The sequence below is a fragment of the Haliotis rubra genome, unplaced genomic scaffold (genome assembly GCF_003918875.1).
Source record: "Haliotis rubra isolate DU_JTF1 unplaced genomic scaffold, ASM391887v1 Scf712, whole genome shotgun sequence".
Classification (NCBI taxonomy): Eukaryota; Metazoa; Mollusca; class Gastropoda; order Lepetellida; family Haliotidae; genus Haliotis; species Haliotis rubra.
Genome location: NW_025767427.1, coordinates 343297 through 358015, shown reverse-complemented (window position 1 = coordinate 358015; position 14719 = coordinate 343297). Strand labels below are relative to the sequence as shown.

The following is a 14719-nucleotide window of genomic DNA, read 5'->3' as shown; positions in this document are numbered from 1 at the left end:
AATATCAATCCTCACTGGCTCACCACATATTTTACTTATAGTACAGGCTTCTATCCTTCTTAATGAAGTGAGGGGCGGTGGGGTAGCCTAGTGGTTAAAGCGTTGGCTCGTCACGCCGAGGACCCGGGTTCGAATCCCCACAAGGGTACAATGTGTGAAGCCCATTTCTGGTGTTCCCCGCCGTGATGTTGCTGGAATATTGCTAAAAGCGGCGTAAAACCAAACTCAGTCAGTCAGTCAGTCAGTCAGTCTTAATGAAGTGAACATTTGTAACAAAGCCAGATGTAAACACGATAATTAACCATCTTGTTACCCCACCGCCCCGCTTTCATTATGAACTATGCCATGAGTGAATTTTCACCGCTCTTTTGATTTTATTGCTAAAAGAACCCGTTGCGGTGGATAACCAAGACTGGTTAATTTCTGGCCTTGACGTTTTATGTTTGAGAATTCGACTGTACCTCATCTCTCCCTATAAGCGTGACTCAATTCTCACTGATACGCGTGACTCGAATACGGACAGGCGTGCGTGACATGGCTTTAATATTGCGATCATGGCGTAAAACAACATTTACTCACATACACAGAAACAATTCCATGAAAGATTGACGTAAAGAAAAACATACCTGTCTGCAGCGGAGACGTGGCCGGCTGCAACAACCACCAAGAGCACGAAAGTCACTACAACGATGTTCATTGTGAAAGGCCTTCACAAATGTTCCTATCTCTTGCATTGCAAACTGTCCTTTTATAAACGAGGTAATTGCCAACCAGAGTATTGAATTCTGCTGACATATCTTCTACTCACGTGCTTCTGACAAATGTCTATATTTTGCATGAGAGATATGTATTATTGCTCTCTGTGTTGTCTTTGATAGGGAGATCTATTTCGAAAGGTCTTCATGATCGGCCATCCTGACCGCCATAATGTCTTCACTCCGCACCAACGCGTAGGTATAATAGCGTCATGGGAATGGACACAGATATGACTGTGGGCCAATCATGTTCCTCGCTCCGTTGAACCCATCTTCTACAGACATTTAATAAAGACGATCACAGTAATATGATAAACAGAATGAACAATATTGGCCGTTAGAGGAATATTATTTCCAAAACAAACATTTTCTGATATGTTCTATGGGACAAAGTCACATTTCAGTCATAGTGCGCGTCCATATGCCCTTACATATTCATATATAATTTGTTTTGAGTAAAACCCACACGGTGGTGGCTCATTTCTGCTGACGTCATAAAGCAGAATTGTTTTTAGTGTGAAATATATCATCGACATCGAGAATCATATTGTGTTTTACCCATGTCATAGATAGTTCCGAGAAGACAGAAGGCATGTGGATTTTATGAACTCTCTTAGTTTCAAATGTCTCATATATTTCAATGATACAATCATGGTAAATGACTAAATTCACTTTGATTAAACTTTCACAATCGTCATTTTATAGCTTGTAATACCATTATCACCGAAAACCTGATGATACACCGACATATATTTTGTTTAGACGGTAATATAAGTATACATTAATGAAAAACGTCCCATTTCATACGGTATTTCAACGTGTGACCCAAATGGATTATTTTACAGCAAATTGTATTTATTATATCTATACTATATACTACTACATAATTTATGCTACTGCTATTTGAGGATACGAACGTGTAGGATGAAGTTTTAAAAAATTGTTTCGTTGCTGAAGTGAGTAACCCAAAAAGACAAATACAACGTATTCAAATTGAAACCAGCAAATCTCTGCTAACTAAATATTTTTTGTCAAGCAATTCAGGATAAAGATAAACCAGAAGCGCCTCTTATCCAGTGGTTTATGTACAAATATACTATATCGTTGTCCTATTTTTCCAATAGGTCCTGTAGGTCTCGCGGGCGCTACTTCCGGTACTTAGCTGATTCCAGGTTCCCTTTGCGCCAACTTGCGTTATGAGAGACGGGACCCAGCTTACTTCCGATACCAGAATTCCGGGATGACAAGCGTATATTCAAGAACCAGTTCTGGTCCCAAATTGCGCGACCGCCAAATATGACTTTACTAGACCGGACCAAGTGTACAACCATGTTTGGCTGTCACAGCTGTCGACAGTCGTAAAAGTGGGTTAATTTGGGATGGTTAGATCAGAAATTTATTCCTGCAAGGATTATCGGTTCCTCCTGTCAACTGACAACCATGAGGCCATTTGAAAAGGTATGAAACGTTGTTTGTCACCGGAAGTACCAAGGTCTCGGAAGTGCCGTGACTTACTTACGGGCCCTATTTATCTTAACTCCCTTAGGTGTTGTAAACAAAAAACGTTCACACGCTATCTTCAAGAGAATGGAAACGTTTGCTTACGTTCTGACTGGTTGAGACACTACATATATATGTTTGATATTAAACCAACAATCAACGATCCGTTGACATGAACTAGTATCTGTTATATTTCAAATGGGGCAAAGTTTTACTCATTGCACAGAACAAATATTGTTCTACCACGCTAAAAGCATATTATCTGAAGTCGATCCTTCTGTACTTGAACCAGTGCCATAACGGGATCGGGTGGCCAGGCTCGCTGACTTGGTTGACAAATGTCATCGTGTCCCAATTGCGTAGATCGATGATCACTGGATTGTCTCGTCCAGGCTCGATTATTTACAGCCCGCCGCTATATGGCTTGAATATTGCAGAGTATGTTGTCTATCAAACGGAATTGCACAACCCATTCTGCTTTTGACAAAGAATTCTCATAATTTGAAAGGGTTTTATCGCTTTTATTTTGATCACTGGCACAAAAGTGTACACGTCAATACTGTACGGTATCGTCCGGGGTTTCCCGAGTACAAAGTCAGGAACTTTCATAACGGTGTAGGAATCTAGAATCTTGCATTCTCTTCCGGTAGACGTCATCAAACGTTGCCTTCTGTCCTGGCGTAAACATGTTTTTCCAGTCTCCCACCGTACCTGCATGGAGAAGTGTCATCATGAGACAGTGGAAGTGAAACCTGTTTTCGTTGGCCCAGGTTTTCCTGGTCCGATTACCTTCACCGTCGTCTTATCATGCGATGGGTTAATAATGTATTTGGTTTATACTGTACTCCATGTATCCCCCGGCATGTTAGCTCTGTGTTAAAGGATAGACCAATATGATAGAGATATGGAGAATACTAGACGATGTCCCGTGTAATACCAAATTTATGAAACGAGTGAATGGTTTGGTATCTATTACACGGGACATCGTTTAGTATTTTGTTTATTACGCACCCAACATTAGCAAAATTACGTCTCAAAATTCAACTTACAAAACGAGTACATTACGCCGTCATAACATAGTTCACGCGTATGAATACATTTCATTTATGATTGTCAACATTAGTCTATTTAAGTTCTTCTTTCTTCAAACAATAATGGGGTATGAAAAAGTAACCAAATGCCTTCAATCAACATATTATTTTCTTATATAAATGCTATTACACTCAACCGAGCAAAGAACAGTTAACTATCGCGACTTCGAGATGTGTTGTGAATGACAGCCGACATTTTGTTTTAATCACGTTACTTTGGTCATGTGACCGAGTGCAAATAGTTCCGGCAGCAAAGATGTTATTACACAATGTGGTGAGTAATTATCATTTTTATCGTGTATACGAGCATGGGTATGGCCCTTAATTGTGTCTTTTATGAATGTATGCATTTTACTTAATATATTAATTAATTATCCAAATTAAACGATTTACAATTAATGGTTTATGCTACTTGATTTCGAAACCTCTGTTTAAATAAGAAATCAAGCGCTTTTGCGTATGCAAATACAATTAATCGTTTGTGTGTTTTTCCTTCTTGTCCGAATTACAAACCTTTCTATATTGGCCCAGACTTGCATTCCATTTGTCTCCTATCTTATCCTTCTGACTCTTCATTGTACTGAATGCAGACTTATATACAACTTTATCTATGAAATCTTCCGTAACGCGAGTATCAAGGAATGTTGCCAGTTTTCGTACCTCTTCGAGTGGATCCTGAAACAAATAACAATACATATTTCATGATCTCTTATACCAGAGTGAGTGGGTTTTAGGTGGGTGGGAATTTAGTGAGTGAGTATGTGAAGTTTGAAGAGTGTTCAGAGTATTCAGGAAGTTCAGGACGAAAGCCCATCGGGTATTTATTACTTTGGTGGTGAAAAATTCGAACATGGGAGTTGTGCTGACAATCCTAGAAATATGAAGGGCTGGAACCAGGATTTGTATCCATGTCCTAGGTTTCTGGCGTGCTCAAGGGACGCAACTCGGCTCAGCGAACTGCGGCGCCTTCGACGACAAGCCCCTTATACAAACAACAGATCTAGAGTTATGGAGATTCAGGTTAAGAATATGGACCAGCAACACATGGTCGTATGAGACAATGGATGCCAAATAACAGAAAAGTGATGCATCTTTACAATTTACAGAATCAGATCATTTAATCTTGGTGATTCACAGATACTATTCACAATTGAATCACACAATTAGAACCTACCTACTGAACCAATTGAACATACCGTCCTCTAGTAATAAGAAAGATTCATGATGTTCTTACTTCTTGCAATATCAAACAATTGTGTAATCACATCAAGTCGCGACAGTGACAATACGTGCCTTCCAGCATGATGACCATGACCAACTCTTATGATCTGACAAAGATTCGGGTTCATTTCTGGGCGCCACATTGTACATGAACGTCTGGATACTGTCAAGTCACAATGGAATTTGTGAAACTACCTACTTCCCCCAGTTGAAATGTCAAGGACCCCTGAAGCACACCGCATAGGTGCATGGTATGAAATTTGAAAATACCTTTTTAAGATCTTCATAAAACACAATGTGCAGAAGGCGTGGATCCTTTGATTCATATTCTTTTTCAAATGAGCGAATGTGATCAAACCACGTACTCCACATAACTGTAATGTGAAGCAAAAAGTTAAAAATGGATTTAACGAATATTGAATAGATGACATACGCAGAGACTCCGTGGACTCACACAATGGCATAAACCGAGGAGTTAAGTAAATCCATCTGTCTAACTCAAACTCATTTTTGGTCTTTGATCGGCATTTTAGAAGTTGTAAAGATGAAGGAAAACCAAGTTTTATGGATAGTCAACTTCTTATTGCAATGAGTGCGACGTTTCGGTGTTGGTACTGACACTGTTATATAGCAAGTCTGACTGAGTTTGGTTTTACGCCGCTTTTAGCAATATCCCAGCAACATCACGGCGGGGGACACCAGAAATGGGCTTCACACATTGTACCCATGTGGGGATTCGAACCAGGGTCTTCGGCGTGACGAGCCAACGCTTTAACCACTAGGCTACCCCACCGCCCCTATATAGCAAGTGATACAAAGAGTTGAAACAAGGAGAATATATACATAGCTGCATATTTCATCTCCTCGGGATATCACCACCTAATCAAAGACAACCGCAAGTTATCCACCCATACCTCCCTTATCCATCTGGCTTCCACGCTTACATTTGTGAATTGTAATCACAACCAATCACAATGTACTTCAACCTACTTACTAATTATCATCACATTGTACATCAAACTCACCATTGTATAAACTCACCTCTCATCACAACCAATCACTCTGTACATCAACCTACTCTGCTCAAATCACTAATTAGCAATCCAATGTACATCAACTTTGTCAATTGTATATACACACCATGCAGCTATGTATATACTCTCCTTGTTGCAACTCTTTGTATCACTTGCTTGATAACGGTGTTAGGGGTGGGTATTGCAGAGAATTTTCATATTGCGATGCGAAAGCATATATTGCAATATGTATTGCAATATATTGCAAGAAGGGTTTTTTTAACAAAAAACTACTTATAATCGAGTTAATGCTTGATTTATAAAGCGAAACCACAACAAAATCACTAGGCTTGATTAAGCTTTAATAGCAACTTTTAATCATGACAAAATGAAAATGTATATAATGTTTGGCACAAATGAAACAAGGAAAGGAATAATTTATAAAACGGAAATATCCGAAGATTTACGAGTGTCACGAAGTTTTTCCGAATGCATGTCAAAATACCGTTTTTTGATCAGCGTATCGCAATACGTATCGTTTTCATGCCCGAACCGGTAAATACCGGTATACGGGTTATATTGCGCAGCCCTAGTGTTACACCAAAACGTCGCACTCATTGCAATAAAGAAGTTGACTATCCATTGAACTTGGTTTTCCTTCATCAAATGACATTGATAAATTGTTAGTCAATTACCCACATTGCTCACTCAGGAACAGATGTATCCAGTCATCCCAGGATCCCTGATATGTATTGTTGGGAAAGGATGTGTAGTAGTGGAACCAGGACACCGCTACATCCTTGGGGTCACGGATGATGTACACCGTCTTCACGGTCCGCTGATTCAGGTCTTTGGGCATGAACTGACGCTGGACGTGGCTTGTGAGTATTCTAGGGGAGGGTAGACTCTGGAGGGCTGCGTCGGGTACGACTTCCAGGACACCACTCTCCAGGGTGAAGGGAACATTGTCGGCGCTACCAGACAACAGCATGTTGACGATCTCAAACACCCAGTGGTGACCTGCAACAGAAGGGTAGCATGTCTCCATTTTCTTGGATTGATTGTACTGGATCATTGTAACACACAATGAATATGGACACAACTTAAACACAATTCTATATGAAAATAGTGAAATTTCTGATCTCGATAACCTAGCTATCTTAAAATCTGTTTACCTCTTCATCACTGCTTCTGGTAGATTTGGTACCAAATATGGTTGAAGAATTGTTAACTTTAAGACATATACTGGACAAAAATAGTTAGGGATATATGTAAATTTTGAAATTATGAATAATGATCTATTTGTTCATTCACATACTGATAAAATATCAATGATAAAAATACCAATATCCCTAACTTATTTTGTCCAGTATTAGCCCAGCGGATAAGTGCAGTTTTTCACTGAATTGTGCACTTTGTGTTACAAACATTAAATTTGGCATGATGGTAGCTTATACCATTCTTATTAAATAAAGACCGAGAGGCCTTGCAGATTTTATATATTTTTCATATTTTGGGGGAAAAAAGTGAAAAATGATATTTGTTTCTACTATTTTCATCATAACTTTTTCTAATATTCTCCTATTCTCAATCATCATATATCAAATTGTAGAAAATTCATAGCTGATTATTTTCCATATATACATGTCTTGTCTATCTTTAATGGTTAGGTCTATGGAAGTTAATTTATATCATGACAACCCGAAAAAGGGAAAATTGACGGACATTTTTCAAAATGGCAGCCATATCGACTACAACAGTAAAATAAGTATGAGATCATCCCATGATCTAACATTTTTTTATCATTTCTTTGGAAATTCAAAACAAAAGCCTCGCAGATTTTGGCAATATTACCAAAAAAATTGGGGGGAGGGTGTTTTTGGAATTTTTCAACATATTTTACCTTAAGTCAGTCTTAGATTTCCAAATCCTAATAAATTATGTATCAAGAATATTGCGAGAACAGATGAAAGCTTTTGAAGGAATATATACTCATGCCAATAATGGTTGTCACTCCCCACCCCAACCCCACACACACCTCACACCCCCAGCCCACACCCCCTCTCCAATTAAAACAATTGAAGGGGGTGACAACCATTATTGGCATGAGTATATCAGAAGATTTACTTACATGTATAATGTATGAGGTTGGTTGCCTATGGATCACCTATAAAAAACATATCAAAATCAACGCAAACATGTTTGATTTCAACATCAATGCCAAAGTAGCTATTTCAACAATCTGTGGCAGGTTACTCAATTATGTCTCGAGTGGAATGGTACCTAGCTTGACTGAATTAGAAAATCGTCTCCTCCACATTTGCACAGTGCAGTGCACTTTAGAGCTGCTTTTCCGCATTTGGACCTGTTTGAACAGTTTTTACACAGTATTTATTATTATTAGCATATTATAGCAGGATATTTGTATAGCAAAAAGTTCTTTCTTGTTGGCATCACACCTCATAAAACTTGTCAGTTCTGAGGAACACATGAATTGGCTTCCACTCGTCGTCCTTTTGCACTTCCTCTTTTTGTTCTTGCACTGGATTTTACGTTGCGTGTTGATATTTGTCCCAAACGACACACACTCTCTGATTGGAGTTCAGAGGAGTAGGCAAGTATTTCAAGAACACATTATAAAATATCCATCCAATGTTATTTGAGCTGCGGGTTTTAGCTTGTACCTAACTTGACTGAATTAGAAAATCGTCTCCTCCACATTTGCACAGTGCAGTGCACTTTAGAGCTGCTTTTACGCATTTGGACCGGTTTGAACATTTTTTTACACAGTATTTATTATTATTATTATATTATAGGATATTTATATAACGTACATGTCCACGAACTGATACATGCTCAAGGCGCTTGGTTTTTTCCCCCTTGATCATTGGATGTCAATCTCAACGGCACATTGTATTATCAATCTCAACTCCCGGGGCAACATACAACTCTTGCAGCCACTCGGCGCACCAAGTTATTGCAGCTTCCCTATCCTTACGAGGTACCCATTCACAGCTTGGTGGACTGGGACACATAGTCACAGCACCTCGTACAGGTTTACTGCACGTTGCTATACCCGCAGCAAGGTATGCACGTATTTATGTGGCCGACATCTTGTCATTTACCAACAGATTCATGGGTTCTTTTAAGTGCACCGGGTTGTGTACTGTACATTAGGGGTTGTGACAACACTTAAAGAGTCTGCACAGAAAGCTGACTCCAAGGTTTTTACAGCTGTTACAGGTGGGCTCGATCCCGGCAAGCTCGCTGGATCACTAGCCTGGTGTCTAAGACAGCTCGCCCACCATGCCCCCGCTCGCCCACAATGCATTTCAGCAATTCCTGGCAGCTCTTTGATGCCTTCAAAAGACTTGAAAATAGAGGTACAAGCTCTCCCTGAGAAAGTTATTGCCAGCCCCTATCCAGAGGGCTTGGTAACTCCTGTGATTTCATCAGGGATTGCCCCCAAACATAAGCCCCCTGATATACAGCTCTCTATATGTTGGATCAAAGCTGATTCTGTTGGGGGTATATTGTCCAATGTTCTCCCCTTCGTGGGGAACAAATGCTTTCTTGCTTCAATCACTTTCATGTGGTTGCTTGCTCTGTCAGCAGCACAACAAATCTCTCAAGCTGATGAATCTGTGCATTAGTGATTTCAAGTGGTGGACGAGCGAGGGAAATAAAGGTGTCTGTAATTTCAGTAAACGCGTTCCATCCATTCCAAGACCTGCTTTCCTATTCTACCAAAGGATGACACACTGTCACTTCCTGTGAAGCTGTGAAACATTGGTAGGGATTGAAAACGCTTGTTGCAGCCATGGCCAACACAACCACATTTGTGTCAACAGTATGAATGCAAAATTTCTTCCATAAAGACAAAATATATACAGACGAGTCAAGGGATGGAAACCTGAATGAGTTTTTCAGACATGAATATCACTCTTGCGTACCATCTAGATCTCATCAAGGTTCTCTACGTCCATGCACAAAATCAGTTCTTCTCAATTGCTTTGAAGACATTTCACCACAAACTGACTCAAAACCAGATGTTGACGTATCAATCCTTGATGGAGTCGCAGTAATAAACAAGCTAAAAACGCAGCTCAAATAACATTGGATGGATATTTTATAATGTGTTCTTGAAATACTTGCATACTCCTCTGAACTCCAATCAGAGAGTGTGTGTCGTTTGGGACAAATATCAACACGCAACGTAAAATCCAGTGCAAGAACAAAAAGAGGAAGTGCAAAAGGACGACGAGTGGAAGCCAATTCATGTGTTCCTCAGAACTGACAAGTTTTATGAGGTGTGATGACAACAAGAAAGAACTTTTGCTATACAAATATCCTGCTATAATATGCTAATAACAATAAATACTGTGTAAAAACTGTTCAAACAGGTCCAAATGCGGAAAAGCAGCTCTAAAGTGCACTGCACTGTGCAAATGTGGAGGAGACGATTTTCTAATTCAGTCAAGCTAGGTACCATTCCACTCAAGACATAATTGAGTAACCTGCCACAGATTGTTGAATATAGCTACTTTGACATTGATGTTGAAATCAAACATGTTTGCGTTGATTTTGATATGTTTTTTTATAGGTGATCCATAGGCACCAAACTCATACATAATACATAGAGAATCTCACCCAAGTGTCCACTTATATCAATCATATCAACACGATTTGATAAAGGTACAAATTTTATTTTTACCTTTATCAACAAGTGTTGATATAATTAATATCAGTAGACACGAGGGTGAGATTCTATTTATCATAAAAAATCATTCTTCATAACTTTTCAATGAAAACTGTAAATCTCTCATTCATTTTTCTCCCATATTTTCCCAAAAATGAAAAATGGCCAAAATCTACGAGGCTTTTCGTTTTGATTTTGCAAAGAAATGATAAAAAATTGTTAGATCATGGGATGATCTCATACTTATTTGTAGTCTATATGGTGGCCATTTTGAAAAATGTCCGTCAATTTTCCCTTTTTCTGTTTGTCATGATATAAATTGACTTCCATAGACCTAACCATTAAAGATAGACAAGACATGTATATATGGACAATGATCAGCTATGAATTTTCTACAATTTGATATATGATGTTTGAGAATAGGAGAATATTAGAAAAAGTTATGATGAAAAAAATAGAAAGAATTATCATTTTTCACTTTTTTCCCCCAAAATATGAAAAATATAAAAAATCAGCAAGGCCTCTCGATCTTTATGTAATAAGAATGGTATAAGCTACAATCATGCCAAATTTCATGCTTGTAACACGAAGTGCACAATTTGATCACTTATCCGCTGGGCTATATATATCGGTTGTAATAATGAAATTGCTGTTGAAATATGAATTATCATCTGACTGTACATTAACCTTGTGGTTTGTCATGGGATTACTAGCATCCTGAATGATAATTTTGTGGTTTATTTACCTTTGTAAATTGTATTGGAGCGGCATTAATATAAGCTTGTAGCTTGTTTGCCAATCCATTCGTTTCTCGAATAAATACGTTTAAACCATATAGACACAAACGTTATGGTTACAGGATTCCGTTGCTTTGTCGAGGACGAAGTTGGCGTCGCCAGCGTAGAACAATCGCTTTAGAAAATGTATTGTCAACCATAGCTATATCCTACTGTTACATCTTATAATTACTGAATCGTGGATAACCATGTTTCTCGAGATTACCTTGTATATATGTCAAATACCTTTATATTATTGTGATTGGGAACACTCACACACTCCCTCTCTCATTCTCTCCTTCCCTCCTTCTGTTCAATCTCTTTCAGTGAGTGAGTGGGTGAGTGAGTTTAGTTTTACACCGCCTTTAGCAACATTCCAGCAATATCACGGTGGGGACACCAGAAATGGGTTTCACACATTGTGCCCATGTGTGGGATCGAACCCGGGTCTTCGGTGTGATGAGCAAACGTTTTAACCACTAGGCTACCCCACTGTGCAAGAAGGTTTAAAAAAATACTAAATTCAACTTTTATAAAACAATTATTTAACAGAACAGTCACCTTTAAAAATTATCAGTAGGTAATTGTAAATTTTCAAATTTAGATAATGCCAATTTGTTTACGAGCGAACGCATTAACCACTATTCTACCCCACCGCCCCTCGATCTCTTGCGGATTACGTCCAAATTATGTATTTAATGCGCCAGAAATTTAGTGCATAAAGTGTATTCCCTACTCGGTACGCAGATGAATTTTTTTTAACCGACTTAAAAAGTGTCTGTGTAGAGTTTACACGGGAAACAAAGCCCAAAACCCCACAGTGCGTTTGGAAGAAACTATAAAATTACATTAGATGCCACGCATCTGTACAACCTTTGCCAGTTATACGTACAACTAGTAATATACATCTGTGCATAAAAAAAGCACCACCCTGTATTTTTACCAATTAATTTTGTCTGAAATGAAATTCTAAACTCTTTCCAAAAAATAACCTTTATAATTTGATAAAGCAAGCATTTAACATTTCAAAAACGAAAACATCATTGAAATTACCATGTACTTTAATTAGGATAATTGCCTATATTTAAAACAGGTGTTGATTGTTGTGTGGCCTATAAATTCGGTATTTATTGTGAATGGATGAAAGTTTGTAAAGGAAAGGTTACAGTCAGACTAAAAAAAGGCAAATTTTAAAATGCAGTAAAAGTTGCTTTACAAACAAAACAAACAGATTTTAGCTGTCATTATCAGTATCCGGCAAGGAGAAGTGTTTATTCATTACAATAAACTCCAAATCATAAAAAAATTATTCCAATATCTTATTACTGTGGCCATTTTTCAGGGTTTTATTCAATTAGCAATCTGAATTGTTGGGAAAAGGTCTGAATCTTTGACATTCGGGTTCTTCCTGTTTATGCATAATTAAAGCTTACTTGATGTGTAAATGTCATCTTGGTATATACAGAATTGTTATTTTTAGTTAAAACTTAATTTAATTGTGTAGTTTGAGCAGGAGATGAATAGTTATTTGGGGTACAAATTCAGTCCCATCACATGTTCATCAACATATTCTTTCATAAAGAATAGAAAAGGTTATGGTATTTGTAAAACTGTCGGTGGATAAAGCTTCTTTAGCTACAGGTTGATTAAATTGATGGCCATACCCTAATTTTTCTGTAGCATCACACCTTATTTTCAAAATAGGGTGGTGCTTAATTAATGCACGGGTGTCTAGATATAGAACACATTACATTACGAGGTACAGGGGTCGGCACGCAGCCGGACAGACTTAAAACGTCATTATGTACCTTCACGCTACGAATATATTTATCATATATGTTAGTCTCACAACAGCACGAACAGCGTCCCAGTTGAATGTTATGGCCTGAGCCTCTCACAATGCTTATCAACGTACCTGACCTGGGGTATCCGTAGAGAAGTATGTCGTCGTCCCTGAGGATAACGTTGGGGATATTTCTCAGCGTCTCTGCAGAGAGGGCGTCCGGATACCATACCCCGTCGACATCCAGCATCGTAAGGGGGTTGCCGCTCTTGTCCGTCACTATCCTCTCCGCCATGTTGTGGCAGTAGGGTTTCAGCTTGCCTTGCTCCAAGGCTCTACTGACTGCTAGGGTCACGGATGTATAGCACTAACCTATAGCACTACACTTTAAAGAGGCAAGTCTAGATCAGCGGACCGTAAGGACGCCAGTCTGTTAGAGGAATATTTATATTTTTTTCAATTATCATATAAACTATTAATTATTACCTTAGAGACTTGTGCAAGTCTATATCGCATCATACACGACAGTTTGGGAAGACATGTGACGACTTTGGAGTTTATTTATAGCTCAGACTGTGATCTAGGTCATATCTCAGGCAATATGAAATGCCCGTTATAACATATTAATAATAACGACATTGAGGTCAGCACTGACTGCGATTGTGCACACTCATCAAGATGTAACTGAGACTGTATATAGACGTGTCCGTATGGCACCACTATATTATTCACAATTGTTTCTCTGATTGTTTGAGTTCATTGGACACAGCAGTTTGCTATATTGTTTGTGATACCTGCAATTAAGATGTTGGTCTAAAATAATAACAAACCTAAGCCAAAATTACAATAAAGAACAGCGTTAACCCAATAGTCTTATTGCGACGAGGGTAGTCGCTGGCTCCGCTGTATGCCGTAATTTAAATGCTCGTATACCAGAACGTGACGTGGCGTGATGTTACATTACGTTACATGATTATAGGTACTGGTACATTATATATGTGTACCAGTACCTACATTACATTACGTTACATAACATTACATTACATTACGTTACATTATTACAGGTACTGGTACATTATATATGTGTACTAGTACCTACATTACATTACGTTACATAATAATACATTACGTTACATTATTATAGGTACTATTACAATGTATATATATGTACCAGTACCTATATTACATTACGTTACATAACATTACATTACGTTACATTATTACAGGTGCTAATACATTATATATGTGTACCAGTACCTACATTCATTACGTTACATAACATTACACTACGTTACATTATTATTTTTACTGGTATATTATGTGTGTACCTTTGTGTGGCAGGTAAACATCCGTGAGTGTCCTCTACCTCTAGATGGTATTCAAGAGTCGTAATATAGTTGGCATCCTTGTGTTTATTCCTCAGTTGATGCTGATGTTACCATTTTCTCTGATGCAATTCAAACTCCACCTTCCTCACGGCTACATGCAACTGGTCAAATTCCTAAATATCGCCAAACCCGTGGATCGATACATCCTTCAGAGGAGGTTCAGTTCAGGCCTTTCAACACTGAAGCCTGATTATGTAATTTATCAGTATGAGAAAGTTTGTTTGTTTATTGTATCTGTTAACTGTAAATATTTACGCCTCACTCAGCAATATTCCAGCGGTGGTCCGTAAATAATCGAGTCTGGACCAGTGAATCCAGTGATCAACAGCATAAGCATCGATGTACGCAACTGGGATACAAAATCATGTGTCAGCCAAATCAGCGAGCATGAACACCGTTACGAGAAGCATGGCTTGCTGAGGACCAAGATCTTAACGTTTCTGGTCATGCTTAGTCTCAGCAGTTGTGTTCCTATGGCGTAAGGACCTTCATG

At 38.5% G+C, this 14719-nt stretch overlaps 1 protein-coding gene across 2 annotated transcripts; it reads right to left on the bottom strand.

Moving 5' to 3' along the window:
* Positions 1–2759: 2759 nt before the first annotated feature.
* Positions 2760–13215, bottom strand: LOC124259207 (sulfotransferase 1C2-like). Of its 2 annotated transcripts, none has more exons than XM_046693304.1 (5): positions 12971–13215; positions 6289–6600; positions 4838–4941; positions 3861–4021; positions 2760–2968 (listed from the first exon to the last, which is right to left on the bottom strand). In XM_046693304.1, exons 1-5 carry the CDS (start codon positions 13131–13133, stop codon positions 2851–2853), a joined length of 858 nt encoding a protein of 285 aa, XP_046549260.1. In that variant the 5' UTR covers positions 13134–13215; the 3' UTR covers positions 2760–2850. The 2 variants fall into 2 exon arrangements, with proteins under 2 accessions (XP_046549260.1, XP_046549259.1); XM_046693303.1 differs by having other exon boundaries at positions 6280–6600; positions 12971–13212.
* Between the last annotated feature and the right edge of the window lie 1504 nt (positions 13216–14719).